General features: G+C 36.9%; 2 protein-coding genes across 2 annotated transcripts; both read right to left on the bottom strand.

Moving 5' to 3' along the window:
- Window positions 1-7,284: 7,284 nt before the first annotated feature.
- LOC147475231 (uncharacterized) lies at window positions 7,285-7,803 on the bottom strand. Its single transcript, XM_086585327.1, has one exon. The coding sequence runs from the start codon at window positions 7,801-7,803 to the stop codon at window positions 7,285-7,287; it is 519 nt and encodes a 172-aa protein (XP_086441453.1).
- A 231-nt stretch (window positions 7,804-8,034) lies between these two features.
- Window positions 8,035-8,613, bottom strand: LOC147475230 (uncharacterized). The gene has a single exon (XM_086585326.1). The coding sequence runs from the start codon at window positions 8,611-8,613 to the stop codon at window positions 8,035-8,037; it is 579 nt and encodes a 192-aa protein (XP_086441452.1).
- Window positions 8,614-19,489: the final 10,876 nt, after the last annotated feature.

Raw genomic sequence — 19,489 nt, 5'->3', positions numbered from 1 at the left:
ATTATTTATCTGCTACTATTTATCAACGCATGTGTAGTTTATAGTGAAAATGAACGGCGTATCCAGTTAAAAAAATATACAAAGAACGTTAAAAGCCCAAAGTCTTCTAATTAGGTATGTATTTTACAAAAGCCCAAAATGTACAAAGAACCTTAAAAGCCCAAAGTCTTCTAATTATGTATTTATTTTACAAAAGCCCAGACTTTGGCCTATAGTCGTGTTTGGTCAGAGTATTATTTATTAAAAAATTTTGTTCATGTATAAACTTGCACTAGAGTTTATAGTGATAACGAACAGCGTATCCAGTCAAAAAAATGTACAAAGAACGTCAAAAGCCCAAAGTCTTTTAATTATGTATGTATTTTATTAAAGCCCAAACTTTGGCCCATAGTCGTGTCATTGGTCAGAGTATTATGTATGTGTTTATGTACATGATATATTGAATGTACTATTTTATTTTTTCAGGTTATCTTGCAATTTTATCAAAATGGAAGTGTAAGTTGAGTTATTTTTGTTTTATGTTTAAATGTTTATTTTTGTTATGATTACCAATTTCTTTGTCTTTTTTTTTTTTTTTTTTTTTTTTTTTTTTTTTAGAGATTGTTCTTGTAAATTTCGTAATTTTTTTTGTTCTCCAAAAGACAAATGGTCAGTAGAAACGTATGCTCAATATAATTATGAGTGCATTACTGTTTTTGGTTTTTTTGAATATCTCATTAAAAAAATCAAGCAGAAGAGGTGTTGTATACACCGTGGTGAATCTAATGTTTATGCGAATAGTGAAACTCATCAGTCGGTTCTAAGGATGAGGAACATATTAGATGAGTAACTTTTATTTATTTTGGAATTTAATTACTTATAATGTTATTAATTTGATGTTTTTTATTATTTTTTTTTTCTGTTTTGTGAAGTGTTGGTGTTCGTTCGTATGCTATAAAGATGTTCTGGGTAAATAATGAAGCGGATAATTTATGTGAGTATTATAGGGAAAACTTTAAAGGATTAAGTTTCTTGAATTGTATGAAATTTTTGGTTGAAGTTCTTACGAAGTATATTGATTTGGATGAATCTGATGAAGAGGTTGTTCCCTTTATATCACCTACTTGTTGTTTTTTTTGTTTTTCTCCTAATTTTTGTTTTGGCTGAATTGAATATTTTATGTTTGATTTGACAGGTTTAGTAATTAACCTGCATTAGGAGTAAAATGTCAGAGTATGGATTGGGAGGACAAATGTGTCGATGTTGCGAACACAGAAATGGATAGGAAAGTTAAAGGCTGAAGGGCTAGCTGTGGATATTTTTAAAAAAGACGAATTGATGTTTTGTTTGTTTTAGAAAGTTGGTGTTAGTTTTTTGGTGTTTGGATGGCGGTTTTTTTTTCGTTTTGAATTGTAATATGTCTTGATACTTTGCAAGTTTGTGTGTTTCAGTCAGATAAATTATTTTCTAGCTTATGTTGATCACATTGTAATGTTTACTGTTAGTTTTATCTCTTTGCGTACATTATGATAAAGACTGTCATTTGGCAGTAGATTTCTGAGTAAATTATGCATTTAAACTCTATTAGACCTGTCAGAGTCTGTATCCATGGTTACTGGTTATTTCTTTATATATAGCTATTTTCAGTTTCCTGTTTACAGAAAGTCCAAATGACATGCTGATAAGCACTATTTGTTTATGTTATTCTGTAATAGCTCCAGTTATTAAATCTTTTGGCGTTGTTTGAGGATGATGTCACAGACTAAAGTAATAAATCAGTGCTCTGTGGAAACTATGAATCATAGGTATTGAAACAGTTTGAATTGACACTCAATCAATTGCCATTACCCGCAGTGACCATGCCTTAATTGACTTATTGCCACTCCCTGTATAGAGATGTTCAGTTCCAGAGACAACGAATGCATGAATCCTATTATAGCACCAATCTTTTTGCTTATACCATTTCTTTAGTGGCTCATGTCCAAGAACTACGCCAATACTCCATACACAGGCCACTTCCACTATCACCGCTTATGCACAATGGTTCGGTGGCATTCACAAACACCACACTCATGACTCTATGCTCATGGCCTACGAAGGATTGCAGATGAGAAAAGTTCTGCAAGGATAGAAATGGCTAAAATGGAAGTAGTAAAATTCAGCCTGTATGGAACTTAAGTGTAAAAGTCACTTATTTATCCCATTGTCGTGAGTTATAAGCTACAATATTTATTTCTTTATGTCAGAGATTAACTCCATATTTAGCAATAAGATCATGTCTAAAGAAGAAGCTAATACTAAAAATGAAATATGCCCCCGCTTATAAGCTCTCTGCAAAAACGATGAGTAGATGGCACAAAAAGGCTTAAGGCCTTCACAAGCCAATCCTGTAGCAAATGTGACAGCATGTTGGTCTGAAATCCCAACATCAAAACATTGTGTAGGAAAGCGACGGAGGAACATATTCAAGCCTGTCCTTCCTCCCATTGCAGCATGGATGGCTACAACACCTTTATCTGCATCTGTTTCAACAATCAAAGCCTCTACAAAGTAGGTAGTGTAAGACTGAGTACTGCTGATGCCTTTGAACTACTTTCCAGTTGCTGAATCAAACTTGGATACACCTATAAATGAAAAACCAATGGGTTGGTTTAAAAAATTTACTCTCTAGATGGAAGCTTACTAATCTCGGCTATAATAGTTTATCATGGTACTTGTCTGCAACTCTTTCTGCATATGGGTGTCCTCGGCCTTTATCAGTGACGATGTGATGAGCCTGAACCACTAATCATCCCACGTGTATATCCATCCACTTTTGCTATTATTTCATGCACAAACCCTCCAAGCTGCTTCATAACTCCCTGCATATCTTAGTTGCATTTTAGTTTAGACAGTTCCAATGAGTCAAAATTCATATGTACTTGCTTGTGTGGATGACGGATGACCACTAAACTTGGTGACATCTCTTAATTCACTGAGGGGTCTACTGGACTACAACCTGCTGAGAGCTCCCACCGGAGGTAATGGCCCATCGAGATTTGCAGTTGGTAAGGAAACTTGCTTGTTGTCATTGAAGATAACAATCATGTCAGTGCCAAGGTATCCTGCATTGTTCATTGCTTCATAGGCTTGCCCTGCAGTCATGGCACCATCACCTATAATAGCAACAACATGGTTGTCTCCGCCTTTCAGATCTCTTCCAGCAGCCATTCCTGACTAGAAAAGATGCAAGAGATTGAAAAAGATTCGTAAGATTTAATCTTATAATCGTAATTGCCGAATTCAGGTAGAAAGATTTATTTCATTCAGGTAGATGTAGGATAAAAAGGTACCAAGTGCTGAAGAGATGCTGGTAGAGCTATGACCAGCACCAAAGAAATCATATTCACTCTCAAACTATTAAGATTGATTAATAAGGGAAATGTACAAAAGAGGATAAACATTCTCTCATCTTAGTTCAATCATATTATTTCCTAATTTTTGTACTATTGTTAGTAGTGTGTATCCTAGGAGGAATCTTCATGAACGCACATAACAAATGCCCATTGAAAGGCCTATCTATCTCAAGAGAATTTGCCTCGTGCAACAGTTGCATGAAAGAGCCAGAGTGGGATAAATACCCTCCTGGATATGGGTAAGGCCAAATCAAATAAAAGAATATCAGAATTTACACACTTATCCTAGTTCTAGTTCGAGTGTTTGATTTCATATTAAGGGACCTGTAAAGTCTTATGAATGAACCTTAAAAGAAAGAAGCATTCAAAATCAAAAAAATGATTATTTAAACAGGTATAGGTCTATATAACAATTAATGCACACAAGTTTGTAAGTCCACATACCTGTCCCCTTGCTCACTGTGTTAAGCAAAATCAAGATTCCACTTTGTGACTCTCTGCATGGCTACACATCCACCAGTGGCAAATGATCTAAGGAGGTTCAAACATCAAAGTAGACGCGGATTGCAGATAGGCTCAAAGCAGCCTTTGGGGATCAGGTGGTTCTAGATTTCTCATTGAAGGCATCACTATTGATATTGTCCCCTGATAGCTGGGAAGTTTCTCCCCATTCCTGACCTCAAATAGGTCGGACCTTGGTTTAGCAAATTGTCCTGCCATCCTCCCTACCTGTTTCATGGCGAAAGAAGGAAAACCTTTATCGTGGACTAAATTCAAAAGGTTATTTCGACATTATGGCTCGTTTAGGTGCTGATACTTATTTGCATGTGTTGATGCAATTTAATGACAGAGGTGTTTACACATATATACACCTGTCTTGCAAATAATAGCATCTCTGCCAAGGGTGACATGCTACACAAACTCCGTCATTGTTTAAACATGTCTGAATTACTTAGACAAATTATTAGAAGAATCTTATCCTATTTTTGCTATAAATCATTGAGCTCGGTAATGGAGATTGTGTATACAGTCTAATAATTGAGCTAGAGAGTGTGTGTTCAAGGTTTCCATGTGACGATCAAATCATTCATATCAAGCCAACAATCAAAATAAAATATTTAAGCATAACTAATCCAAAACAATAAAATAAAAGTGGGAAATAAATGAGTATAATGCCAATGGAAGATATGTAGTTCCTGAACTTTGGAAGTTCGAGGAAGAAAGGAAAGCCAGCTTAAAAGAGGCAATCACATACATCTTACACAATTTAAATCTCTTAAAGATTCTAAGCGGCGCAGACTATAAGCCAAGGTAGGCACATTTTATTTTTTCTCTTCAAGTCTTGTATGAAGATAGCACAACCTACAAAAAGAAGAAAATTATATATAACATCTATCTTTTCCTTTTTAATTTATATAACGGCCTAAAGACCTCAAATTTCTAAACTCACTTTTATAGGTTTATACTTAACAAATTATTTTAAGTGTCGGAGGCAAGCATAGGTAGGTATTTATGTCTTTCATTTAAGCCTTTTATGAAGATAGCACTACCAATAACAACTATGTTGACCATTTAAGCGGCGTTTGTGATTAGGTAGACAGTCCACAGCAATATGATTATGATGATAGGTTTCTGATCTCACCTCTGTTTAATTGTTTATATTAAAAAATAGTGAAATTCCAAAAGGGCCTTTCATTTGATTTTGGATTCCATACACATTATTTTTCCCTTAGCATTTTAGCATTGAGGTGAGAGAAAATGTGTAATCTTCTAGTATACTTTTCAGATTAGAGATATTTGGTATTTCGGTTCTTGAAGCCTTTTTAATTTCTGGTGATTGAAATAAGCTGGGGAGAGAATGTAAATCCTACGTAGTGCGATTGGTGAGAAATTTGACCTCAAGTTCTGGGAAAGTGTAGAGACTGCGGATTATATCCCATGGTGGCAGAGTCATGGGGTAGTGAGATTGACTTGGTCATGAAGGCACCCCAAGACTTAGGTGGTGGTGGTCTCAAAAGGAGTGAAGGCTATCTAAGAACAACTATTACTTCCAATAGTCCACTGCCTTTTTTGCACAAATTTAGACATACGCCACTCTAAAATGCGTGTTGGGTTGAGGCCAGCAAGACGAATAGTGGATGTGTAAACCATATACTTTGAACTGGAGTGTGTAGACAAATGTGTAAGTTCACATATTCAATCAGAGATTGTATAAAACCGAAAGCGAAGTGTAAAGTTTGAGCGAGACATGATCCAAGAATCCCAATAGTTATACATAATTCTCACATTACTGTGTTCGCCTTTTAGGTATCATCTTGTCATTGGATTATAACTTCTAGAAATTGTACTTTTGCATTGTATTTTTGGAATGCATGTCTGAAAGGGTTGTGTAAGTTTCATCTGACCCTAAGGTAAGGTGGATGTGTAAATTGACATACCATGAGATAAAACGTTAGGTTGCATTAACATTTACTTTAGTTGCTTGTTCTTGGGAGTTTTACTTTCTCAAGTCAAGACATTTGTAAATTTCAAGTCTTTACAACTTCTGAATAAATTAATGTCTTCGATTAGAAATTTACACTCGTCTAAATATGTAATTAATACTTTATATAGTACCATATGCTATAAAACCTTGAGGCAGAGTACTTAAAACTTAAGAAATACATGCAAAGATAGCCTGTTTTCAACTCTTTAGCAGCTCGATGTCATCATTACTTCATAACTGAAGCGTGAGGTGAAATACTTACTAAGCTTAGAGAGTTCCTATGAAGATGCAACTACCTCATAGAAAATAACCTAGTTTTATACTTCAATATGCACTGTTAAAGCTAGATAGTTGAATTTATCATTTTAACTCCTTTAGATGCCAAGTTGGATAAGTTTGTTCTTGGGCTGCCAAAATTTGTGGTGATTCAATCTTAGTTTCAGTGCTGAAGTGATACCATCCTAAACATCCAGGAGTGGGTGGTTTTCTTGGTGGAGAATGCTCCTAACATTTGGAAAATCCTTCCACATCTTTTGGCCTTCCACATTTGTACTTTTTTAGATGCTGAGACATAAATGGAGTTATCTTTAGATTTTGGTTTTGGGGTCAGTTTTGATGAAAAGTTTTTTCTTTTTCTTTTTTTTTCTTTTGGCTATAACTTATAAGGTTTCCAACGTAGGTAGGTTTCTTATTTGGATTTTGGGCTTTTCTTAAATCTAATTGAAGTTTAAGAAATCAACTGGCCTGGAAAATAAAATTAGAGAGATTACCATATTGAGATTAAATCCTTTCTGATGGTGTTGTTCCTCCCTAGAAAAGATCATAGAGGAAGAATCTGATTCAAACAGTCACTTTAATTGTCGGTAGCTACATTCATATCTATCTTGTTGATTATTCCAACTGGATCAAGATCCATATAAAATTCATTGAAATCAACGTTGTTATTAATTTTTCCGTTAGATAAAATCTAAAAAACTAACGTGGACACTTTGAGAGAGCTCAAAAGGGGGCGCCTATAAAGATTAAGAATACTTCGAGGTTTTTCTAATTGACATATAGAACCCATATGATCCATATCCTTCTTGTGTGTCTAATCAAAGACTGAATTGGTGATATCTGTTTTTTTTTTTTTTTTTTGCTAAAAGTAATTGATTAATTATAAAAGAATAAGAGTTACATGGTACCAAAAGTAGCAGAATAGAGAAAGAAATATAAATACATGGTTGCACTAGAATATGATTATCTAGTTAACAAAATGAAAATAAGTAGTATGGTGGTTCTCCAGATGAATCATGAAAGAGAGTCGAGAAATCCACCATATACTGTCTCCCTGTGTTAACGCAGCCCCCTGTCTGGCACAGTTGTCCGCTCCTAGATTAGTCTCTCTCCAAGTTGGAGTGACATTTATCCATGCCGCTTTTTCTTTCAGAGATTGCCATATTTCTTTAACTCGCCAATGCGTTGTGTTGTTCTGGAAAGATGGACAACTGAAGAAGAATCGCATTCCACCCAGATATATCGCCATCCCAAATCAATCGCCTGGTTAATGGCCTGTACAATAGCCATTGTTTTTGCCATGTAGTTTGTGGAGATACTCATTCCACCAACAGCAGCTCCCAGAAATTCTCCTTTGTAATTTCTGAAAACATATCCCCATCCTGACCTTCCCAGATTTCCTTTCGAACATCCGTCAGTGTTTATCTTGAGTATATCCGGAGGAGGAGGTAGCCAAAAGCATTCAAAGATTTTTGGGGACCTGCGAATTTTGTGTCGTAGATTTAAGTGCTTAAGAATCTGGAGATCATGTATCAAGTTCTCCATATTCCCTGAGGACTTCTGGTGCGCTCTTATAATCGCTCTCCTGACCAAGAAACAAACTTGTGGGTAGCTTGGAGCTTTGTTGTCATAGATTACTTTGTTCCTAGTTTTCCAAAGACTAACCATGACCGTCAATGAGCAAGCTTTCCACATATCCAAGATGAGAGATCTGTAATGCTTGCTCTACTGCCTCACATCAGAGAATGACTCTAGTTCCCACTGAATTTGAAAGATTTGTTGTGCAAACTTCCAAATCTTCTTGGCAAAGGCACATTGGAACATGACGTGATCCAGTGCTTCCTTTTGATTTCGGCAAATACAACATCTAGATGCGAGGTGAACCTTCCTTTTCTGCAGCTAATCATCCGTTCTAGCAGCACCATGCGCTAGTTTCCAAGCAATGCCCTGTGTTCTCGGAAGAATTTTTGCACTCCAAATTAACTTACTCCATGCTGATTTTGGAGCTTTTTTTCTTATAGCTTCGTGTGTCGCTGCCACTGTACATTGCCCATTTGTAGAAGCTATCCAAACTCTTGAATCCTCTTTAGAGCTATCTGGCTGAGGTAACTTAGAGATATATATGCCCAGCTGATGAAGTACTTGTGTCATTTCGTTGGAGAAGGACCATCTATCCTCGTGAATGTATTCACTGAGTCTAGCTTGGAATTTAAGAATTTCTTTCCTTTCCTCCTGAAAAAAGTCGCATATGGGCTTCTGCAGCAGCCAGTTCTCCCTCCAAATGTTAATCGCCTCACCATTACCGACGTTCCATCCATGTAGTGGTGCCATTTCATTGAGAGCCCATTTAATGCCAGTCCAAACTGTTGAAGTTTTGTAGTTTGACCATCCACCAGCTCTGTTAATATATTTCCCCCTCATGAAATCTGACCAGTCTCCATCTCTGGATAGCAGAGTCCAAGCTTGTTTCATAAGCATCGCGAGATTAATATCTTTGAGCCTCCTTATTTATAGCCCTCCCTCCTTTGTTGGTTTGCATGATTTCTCCCAAGAAACCGTTATAGCCTTCCTTTCCGCTGGGTTGCCACTCCAGATAAAGTTCTTGATGATGGCTTCACATTCCTTTATCACCGATTTTGGCCATTTGTAGATAGCCATATTGTGAACTAGGATACTATTGAGGACATGTTTTGCTAGCACCACCCTTCCTTGGAAAGATAACATTTTGCCTGCCCAACCTGACGCTCTCTTTCTGATCTTATCCACTAAAGGAGGAAGTGTCGCTTTGGTAACTATTCCCATGATAAGAGGTACACCCAGGTAATTCTCAGGTAAATGACCTTCATTGATGTTCAGCACCCCCTGTATAAGGACCTTTCTTCTATTGGACATAGGACTAAGAAATAACTTGCATTTGTCCTTATTGATAATCTGCTCAAGAATTTTGGCTTCTTCTTCAACCTTCACCTTAATATTTCCAAAGAATTTTGGTGATATCTGTTGTTCTTTATTAAGCCTAGAATTCCATGCATCAATTCACATTTAAAATTGTTTGTGACTTTTACTTTTCACAGTAGCAATACCCTACACCAGTTAGAGGACACACCTCTTATTGAAGAATACACGTTCAATTTATAATTCTCCAAAGAACACCCTTCTGCCATCTTCAATATCAAGTGTGATTCTAAGATTAAAAGAAGTATGGGTGATAGGTTACTACATTGAGCTTACTTAGCTTGTCAACTATGTCTCCATTAATTGTACTTAGTTATATCTTCCCTTCAAGAATCCATATCACATTATTCCTTTTAGATTATTGTTATTAGAAAGCTATTAGAGCAAGACAATAGAACTTGAATACATGAAGCTCTAACAATTTATTGATTGGAAAATATGAATAACCCTAGGGATACAACATCAGCAAGTTTGTTGTCATTCCACTGAGAAAAAATGTAATAAATAATCCCAGGGATACAACATAAGCAACTTTGTTATAGCCCACAACTAATAGTTTAGGGCAATATAAAATGGACATCCAACAGTCCCATGCAGACTTTGCTTTGCTAAATGAAAACCAAATTGCTAAAAGAGATGATGTCTATGAATTATAAAAAGCAATGAACATTACTCAAAAGTACCTAATTTGATGGAGGTGGCAAGGCCAAATTGTCCACACGATCCTGAAGTAAATTGTCCAACTTCTCTTTCCTGAACATGACAACTACCATAGCAATAATCAAAGGCTCGCACAAAAAAAAATAAGTCCCAACCAACACAAATGCCCCGACCACAATTTTGTTGCGTTTGTCTCGAAATAATTGCAAACATGAATAGTAAGAAAAGTAACACTACTTAGTAATCTATAGAAAGTCTTAGTATAGACTAAGAAGTAAGAAAAGAGAGACTATGGAGAGTGTACCTGATCGGGTTCAATATCAACTTTTGCTTTACCATTGCAACTTTTGGATGCACCAAGCTTTGTTTGGACAATGGTTGCCACAATAAAACCGACGCAAATGTATGTCATCTCGTAGACTCATTTTCGTGGATTTCGACGTGATACCCAAAGTCAATACTTCCACCAACTTGGTATACAAATCTCCTTGTTTTTTTCCTTGAGAGAGTTTAATAGTCTATATCTTCAGCCTGATCTTTCTCTCCCTCTTAAAAGATGGAAGAAGATAATGGGACTCTACGCAAGAGGGTATTCCAAAATCTTAAAGTTTCCTTTCATAAGACCAATAACAACTCACAGTTTCTAACAAAAGACTCCACTCTGAGATAGCAGAACAGAGAAACTTTTGCTGAGTTTCTGTCTTTCTACCTATCAAATGACAAAGAAGATCACTGTCTATATGTAAGCTACCTTCTTTCCGTTACATAAAAGTATGGTACTTTATTAATCTCCTCATTTCTTTCTCAGCCATATTTGTACTTAATATAGAATCGAGCATTTGGACAGAACCTTACCTCGACAGTCGACATACAGCCAAATACTATACATTCCATGCAAAGACATCTGTTGGATTTCATCTCATTTTCTGCAAAAAAGGAAGACACGCATATCATTAGGGAGCATAGAAAAAGTAAGGCACATTTAAGTGTTGTCATCATATTTATACAAATCATTCAAATCTTTCAAATGGTCCACCTGCTTGAGTTTTACCAAAATCTTCAATCACAGGGTCAATGTCAGTAGTAATGATGCCTTCCACTCCCGTTTTTGTGGCAGAAATTTGAGAAGTAATCAGGCTAAAGATATTACTCTCTGCAGGAAAAGACAATATCAAATGAGATTCTAGCAGCTCAAATTTGCAAATGAGTACCAAACCAAGTCTTACTCTATTTTCATACTCTTCTATGGGGCACTCAAGAATATGATTGAATATGACTTCTAGGAGTCGAGTGAGGAATACATGCAACATGTCAACAAATAACTGCTCTATGTGATCATACAACTCTTTACTTGATGCATATGATCGGCGGTGAATGAAATTAACCATAGCACGTGTTTCATGACACAAAATAACCACTTCATCACTCTGTATGTGCGGCCATAGTGGAATTTCTGCTGATGAGTGATTGCTCCAGGTGTCGTTTTCATGCAGAGGCTCAAGGACAAACAATGTTTAAATAGATCAAGGAGAGGAAAGGGAAAAGAGAACCTCTTGTCTTTCAAACTTCAATATATAAATTGGCAACAAAAATAAATTAGTTGAATAGATTGGACCCCTCTCTTATAGATAAATATAAAGTACATAGTGGAATATCACATTGGGATAATACTATTCTCTTAAGTTTCTTTGAAAAGCTTATTGGGGCGCAGGCAGACTTCTCAAACAAACAACCGTTAAATCAATCTAAATTGAGGTATGAAAGGTTTACACCACAGACCCACAAAAAGTAAACCAACATCAAGAATTCAAGGTGTGGTTAAATTCTGAAAGTACTTATCAGATAGAAAATAAGGAAAATGTCTCTCCTACCTTCCTATCAAGCCGCAATTCCAGTCATGTGCAAAACTTTCAAAAACTCCTCCTTTCTTCTTAGTGTTGAACTATATAGAAGCTCACTGTCAAGGGTACAGGAACCAAAAAAAGCTAAAGCTCTTATAGGAGTTATAGCCAGATGAAAAGTACATGTTCAAAAAACTTTCACTGTTTGCCAAAGTTCAGTAAACTATGAGCGCCACATCCAGTAAAACAACCAATGTACCACAATATACCAAACTAAACTCATAACATATGCGCATCCCTATAATTTCTAGCAATGACATGGAGAGGTCTACAATAGAACTTAGTTTAAGGAATTAACAGACAATACAAATCCTAACTTTACTTGTGAAGGTGAACTCACCATTATATATGCTCTAAGAACTCGGGAATGCTCTCGACCCCTACTTTGTTAATAAAAAAATTCCAAACAGATTTTGAGTTGAAACATCTTCGTATACAAACTAAATAAATTAAAAAGCTGCTTTCAAACATTAATCTTAAGAACAAAATGGATTACTTGATCCATAGTTCTGAGATTGTTAGTTAAAATATATTAGAGGCTTAAGTTATGAGAGAAGGTAATGGCTTACCAATGTACAGTGAGAAGGAATAAAATTCTTGAATTGTGTTCACATGTAAATCTCCTTCATTCCCCTAAGTTCATTGTTGCTCCCTATATGCATAAGTCAACCACAAATAGAAAATAAGGTATCGTGAGTACCCTGTTCATGATGAAGATTTCAACAAATAAATTAGTTTCCAGAAAAAAAAAAATAAGGTAGTAATGCAACACAAACTTAAAAAAACTAATAAGTATAAAGCATGAAAAGTGCCTACCTTAAAATCTAATATCAAAAATTACAAGCCCAGGAACTATTTTTTATCTTCCAAATTAGCGGAGTCCCACAATCTTGTAATGCATCCCCTTACTTTCCATCGGTTTGTTCCTTTACATAGGCTATTGAGGTCTTGGTAAGGTTGCATCGTCACGCACTGTAACAGGAAAACTTGTAAAAGAAGCAAAAAGTTATCACAACGCACCTACATGGCCAACTTCTATTGGAGTGAGGAAAGGCGCAGCATGTTTTGCAAAAAATGAGGAAAAAAAAATAAATCTAAAGCTAGCGCAGTAAAAAGTTATCCAATATTTGATATCAATAACACTAACTACTACTGATTGATAGGATCAGATTGTGTATCAATTTCAATTCAAATACCCCAACGAAGCCATAAATCAAACCAATGCAAATGAGTTAGGTATTATTAGTAAAATCCAAAGATATGAAACTAAAGCATATGCAAATGAGAGTGATGTACCAAACCAAGTTTCCTGATAAGCTGAATAGACACCATGCATGAAAATAAGGTGTTTAAGGATTTCTAAATTTCAAAATACACCAAAAGTTATACAAATTTATCCCTAAAAGACATTTGAAATTGCATTTATTTCTTACCTTTAACGTATGCGTTATTTTTAACAATCGGAGGAGGAACCTTGATGCCATAAATTGGGAAAGAGCATTGGGAGTTGGGGTTTTATACAAAGAGTTGAAAGATACTGCTTTAACCTTTTACCAATTACTAAACCGGCCCGAAAATTACCTTCTTTCTCACACTCTCAATGAAGTCCAATGTCAGGACTTGACCTGCCTCCTTAGCCAACTCACCAGTAAAGCGACCAATACCAGCTCCTAGTTCTAGAACAAACTTTCCTTTGAAAGGCGGTGATAAGAGCCCAAAACTGTAGTTTTAACCCTGTAACAGTCATACTTTTAGACCAATTATGTGAGTAATAATTAAGAGTTAATACTGATTACGTGTTTTTATGCTTTTCAGGCTTCAAAGTCCATTATATGCAGAAATGTGCCACTTTAGCGAGATAAAGGAGCAAAAGTTAGTTGCTAAGGAGTTCTGTGATTAAAGGCCAATTTTCAAGAAGACAAAGCCTCTGTAAAGCCCGGTCAAAAGATGAAAAGTCAAAACCGACGCGGGCAGAAACAGTACACAAAGTCAACAGAACTTTCGAAGACCATATCTTTGGACTCAGACCTCGGAATTGGGCCTACCTTACGTCAAAAGGACCGGCTCGGAAAGAGCTTTCCAATGGTCTAAGCCTTGACCTAATCAGAGGAGCAGAAGTGGACGAAAAGTCTATTGAAGCCAACTGCAGCTGAAGAGGCCTTTTTGGACTGAAAGAATTGGGTTTTGGGCCTGATTCTCTTGCCCAAAACAATGGCTCCAAGCCCATGCACGATTTTGGATCTGAAAGTATAAAAACAAAAGCTTAGCTCTTTGTTAATGGTAGATAGTTAGACCTAGATTAGAATTAGATTAGTTAGCCTCCATTAATGAGTTTTAGAACTTAGTTTTAGAATTTCATTTCTTGTTTTAGATTAATTTCTTGAATCATTGAATATCATTCATTAGATAAATAAAATAGTTATTATTCTTGTCATTTTGATTTTTGTTATTTCAATCTATTAGATCTAGTTTTAATTATTGTTGGTTACCATTTCTTAGTTATTAATTAGAATTTAATTATTGTTTAATTTAGATTAGTAAATTTCGAATCTTGATATTATGTTTAGTTTAGATTCATATGGAAATGATTGCGGAATGATTCTCGGCTAAACCTCCATTAGAGGGGGTTGAGAAGCCTTGATGAAAGCTTGATTTCGATTATCGTAGAGTCGCCGTGTAATTTCTATTCCACTCTAGAAACGATTAATTAAGCCATGAGAATGGGTTTAATCGCTCACATGCTAGTTATGAATTGGTAGAAATGTCATGTGTAATTAGGGATTAGGAAGAACCAATTGTTAGCGTGGCGATTCAATTCGATTACTGACGATTAAATCGTTAGTGAGTTAAGTTGAGTTAAGGTGGAATCAATCCCCCCTAATTCCTTATTATATAATCAACGTAGTATTTCCGTAGTTGAATCAATTATAGTTTGTATCTTGTGGGTAGTTGCATCATAGTATAATTCCCCCTCGTAAACCTCTCATTAGACTTAAGACCGATTAGTTAACTAAAAAACATCACATGCTAAAGAACTAGGAGTGGAACGAATTTGTTACTCCACTCTATTTCGATAGAATTGAGAGTAGAAAACTTGATAAATATAGACACATTAAAGTTTTAGTTTACTTACGTTTGGAGTTCATCGTTCATTTCGTAGGTAGACTATTCAATTTTATCTTTTATCAAATGGCGTCGCTGCCATCTTAGTTTCACTTTAGCATTGTTTTCATAGTATAATTAGTCATTTTTAAGTCCCATTTCACCCACCCACCCTTGTTTGATTCATACTGTGGTTGTTCTTTTCAGCATTGAAAGGTTCCGCGAAAAATTACGGGCCTGCGACGGCCTTCATACCGCGCGACCAGCTAAGTTCTTGGAACACGGAGCGACCGCCCACCCGAGCGACCCAGCTAAGTTCTTGGAACACCGCGACCACCTAAGTTATCTTGAACACGGAGCGACAAGCTTCAAAGCGAAAGCGGCGACTCACGCCAAAAGCTGAAATTTGCCGGATTTCCACGAGTTTTGTTTCAATTTCGATTTTTCAAGTTTTTCAGTGTTTTAACTTGTTATATACACTAAACACTCGTAAACAAGACGCTATTCATAAAGCGAAGCAAGGGCCTTAATCAGGTATTCCTTTCTTCCACACCTCACATCTCGGTTAGAGGTTTCTACTAGTATATCGAAATTGTTTGGAGTGTTGCATGTTTAGTTAAGTTCGACTTAGTCTTGCATGAGATTAAGGTCCGGTGGAAGAAAAACAACTAACGTAATTACACGCAAACGCGTCAACAAACAAGTCTATCTACTTTCCCACCCACTACACCTCTAGCTACTATTTCACACACACCACCGATATTATGGTCAAGAAAGAGAGACTCCTCTCTCGACTTTTATAAAGCCTTGAAATTTATAGCCCTAAATCTTGCATCGTTCTAGCAGACCCAGTGGGGGATTTCCGCATCCCCCTAAATATATTTAATTTGTTACCCGTTTTTCATGGTTTAGACCATGAAAAACCTTATCAAAGATCGTAGGATTGAACAAGTCCTTACAACATTCCACCATCCTACGGTTGGTGCGGAACAAATTAAATTGAGGGTATTCCCTTTCACCTTAGTTGATAAGGCGGTGTCTTGGTGAACTGCCCAAACGCCTAATTCTGTGGACTCGTGGGCCAAACTTGTTCAGCTGTTTATGGAACATTTTTACCCACCCCTAAAGACGGATGAAATGCTTTCCAAGATTCACTTCTTTCGACAAAATCCTCATGAATTATTTTCAGAGGCTTGGAATCGTTTCACCGATCTCCTTATAGAGTGTCCACACCATCACCTAGCAAAAGACACGTTAGTTCGTGCCTTTTTCAAAGGACTTCTACACCACCATAAAGAAGTCCTAGACATAATGAATGGGGGTAGTTTCCTAAGTAAAGGAGCCTCAGAGGCATATAAATTTTGGAAGATCGACTAAAGCGTAATAATAATTGGGGGTAGTGACGATTACTCCCGCTCCGCTAGTTCTTCTTCAACAGTTAAGGCTACCAGTATGTTTGAGGTTAAATCAGATCCTGAGCTTAAAACTCTAATTGAATCCCTCACAAAAAAGGTAGAGGCCATTTCTGTACCAACAAAAGCCTATCCCGTCATGAATGTAAATTCAAATCCATGTAGTTTCATTTGAGTCCCGAAAGATCCCAACTCCCAATCGTCCTATAGCCTATGAACATTCTTGTTCCATTAATAGTGAACCTAACGCCCTTGGAGACAAAATCCCAACTTCGGTTGGAGAAATAACCAACAAGTCACACCTGAGTGGTACAATAATCAATATGTTAGGCCAACGCACAGTTATAACCAAGCTCCACCACAACAAGGACAGGATCAGGGTAATTATAATAATTATAATAACCAAGCGCAACCTCGACAAGGTCAATGTAGTTATAATAATTATAATGATAATAGAGGTATCGTTCCGATAAATAATAGCTATCACAATCCGCCCATAAATAATCAACGCGAGATAGTTCCAGTCACACCATCCGTGACTACTACACCCACACAACCGGATCGTCTTGACACCTTCATACAAGTGAGCCAACAACTTTTCCAAACCATGGCTCAATCTAACCAACACATTCTACAATCCGTTAATAATTTAAACCAATAGTTAGCCCAAGAGAAAGCCCAACCAAAAGGCGTGTTTCCAGGCCAAGCGATACCCAACCCTAAAACGAAAAAACACAAAGATTTGAGGTAAAACGGTAATACTAGTACGGAAACTACATCCGTGGGTCGACTAAATTCCATCACCACTCTCCGCTCGGAAGAGTGGTTGATAACAAAAGTAACTATGCCTATAGTTACCCCATCAATACTCCTACACCGGATATCGAACTAGATACGAAATAGAAACTCAAGAACCTACCAATCGTAGAGGTACCGGTTAAACCACAACCTAAGAAACAGAAAGCCAAGGTTACACATCAAGTCGAGCCATACGGTAAATATAGAGCGAAACCACCGTTCCCTCATAAATTAGCCATGCTAACTAGGGATACTAACTTTGAGGAGATTAGGAACATTTTCAAAAATCTAACGATAAACCTTCCTTTTCTCGAAGCTATAAAGAAGCTACCTAACCACGCTAAGTTTCTTAAGGGAGTTGTGCACTACTAGGCGTAAGACCAACATACCTAAAGACGCCTTTCTAACTGAAACAGGTTCCCAACTTTATCCGAAAATAATGGAATTGTTAAGTACAAGGACCACGTCGATCCCTCTTGTCTAATGCACCTTAGGAGATTCTCACACGGCGACCAGCTTACTAGACACGGGGCTAGTGTTAACTTACTCCGTTTTATTTGTATAAACAAATAGGTCTAGAGAAGATGCAACCTACTAAAATGACATTGCAATTAGCGGATCGGTCTATTAAGTATCCTAAGGGTGTGGTTGAAAACGTCTTTGGTTAAAGTCCAAAATTTTTTACTACCCGGCCGACTTCGTTATCCTCGACCACGTAAGTCACTAACGACTCTGTACCTATCATTTTAGGGCATCCCTTCTTAGCACTCTTGCCAACGGCTCATAAACCGCCATGATGGTTCGATGTCCTTGTCCTTTGGCCATCTTTCTATTGAGGTAAATGTTTTCAAAACGAGGACACGCGATATCCCGATTCATCTACAAATGGCGAGGTTAGCATGATCGAGAGCTTAGCTCAAGATTACTTCAAAAACATGTTTCCGGAGAAACAGATTAACAAATTCCTTTCCTTCGGAAATTCTGACTTTAACAATGACTACCTGGTAGTAGACGAAATCGAAGAAGAATTCCTGCAACTCTTTTACACCGCTTCTTTACCACTTCGCGAGTCCCCCCTTGCCAACAACCATTCATCCCTTGATGCTATGACGAAAGATGAATTTTTCAATCTCTATCCCAGTGATCCTTTTGACCCACCTATTGAGGAATGTCTTGCATATATCAAGATTTCTGATGATATGGACTTGAGAGCTCTAGCTGAGAATCATTCACCTTCCATCACCAATATTCCCCACCCTCCACCTTTTCAAAGGAACCTCGAGTTTGCACTCGATCCTTTAGTTTCTCCCCGTGCTTCATGATTTTTAAATCCACCTAGTAAACAAATACTTCCCAAGGATAAACCACTTGACACCTTCATTTTCAGACTTGAGACAGTCCCTAACTACACCATGAATGAGTTTTGTGCTAAACCCACATCCTCATTTTTTCCATGCTTTCCCTCTAAAACTTATCCCAATCCACCATATCTTCCACAACCATTCACTTTTCCACACTTATTCACTAGGACACCCTCTCGCTCAAAGATGAAACATAAGGTGCATGCTTTCGGTTATATTATAGGTCTATCCGACTTCGCTTTCATTCCACTAGGATGCATCAGAGGGAAATCTTGGTGCTTGATTGTGTTTGGATATGTTTTCTGTGATATTTATTTATGGAATGATCCACAACTATTTCGGGTTGTTGATATATGATAAACTGCATATTCATACATATGTTTAGATAAGTCTCGGGTATCTGACTATAAACGACTCAATTTTTGTGTTTGGTGCAATTCCTTTCATTTCCATATATTGGTGAATGCACCATTCAGGTAACCGAGCCCTCCCTATGGAGTGTGTGGTTGTAAGTACCGGATCCTAAGTCCACGGTTCACATAATTCACGTTTTCCACTCTTGCATGTTTTCTTGGTTTTTGAGTCATGTTTCTCTATGGTGTGAATTATGTCTTTACTGCTTATTGTTTTACTTTATATTAAACCTAATTCATAAAAAGTAAAAAAGTTTAAAGCTATAAAAATAGTAATCTAGCAAGTCTTGGGAATCTGACTTTAAAAGACCCACGTTTTAAAACAAATTTTTACAAACCTGTTTTCAAAAATTTATTTGGGGGTGGGGTGTTGGTTTTTCCATTCTTGATCACACACGTAGGCTGGGAACCGCTTATGGTTCTTGCTAGCATTTGTTCTTAGACTTGTCATGCCCGCTGAAATACAAGACCCATGGTGCTATTGGGTAGATAATATGCATGTCCGGGAGATAAGGTAAGTTTTTAATTCCATTTAGTGTCTGCTTATGTCCCAAGCAATTTGATTCTTGTTAACCCCATAATGGGTGGAACTCTTATAGAGTTGCGTCAGTTTTTTATTTCCTATATTAGTACGTTCTAACCTTGTTTTGCAGATATTCCTGAATTTCACGCGCTTCAATAGTATTTTTCCTACCCTCTTTATTTAAATGCTTTGAGGACAAAGCATGATTCTTGTTTGGGGGGGCATAGAA

The sequence above is a fragment of the Coptis chinensis genome, chromosome 9, assembly GCF_015680905.1.
Source record: "Coptis chinensis isolate HL-2020 chromosome 9, ASM1568090v1, whole genome shotgun sequence".
Lineage (NCBI taxonomy): Eukaryota > Viridiplantae > Streptophyta > Magnoliopsida > Ranunculales > Ranunculaceae > Coptis > Coptis chinensis.
Note: the sequence above shows the minus strand (reverse complement) of the source record. Positions and strands in the feature narration are given on the sequence as shown.

Excerpts from the sequence above, each read along its gene's own strand:
- LOC147475231 (XM_086585327.1), bottom strand. The coding sequence starts at position 7,803 with ATGGTTAGTCTTTGGAAAACTAGGAACAAAGTAATCTATGACAACAAA.
- LOC147475230 (XM_086585326.1), bottom strand. The coding sequence starts at position 8,613 with ATGCTTATGAAACAAGCTTGGACTCTGCTATCCAGAGATGGAGACTGG.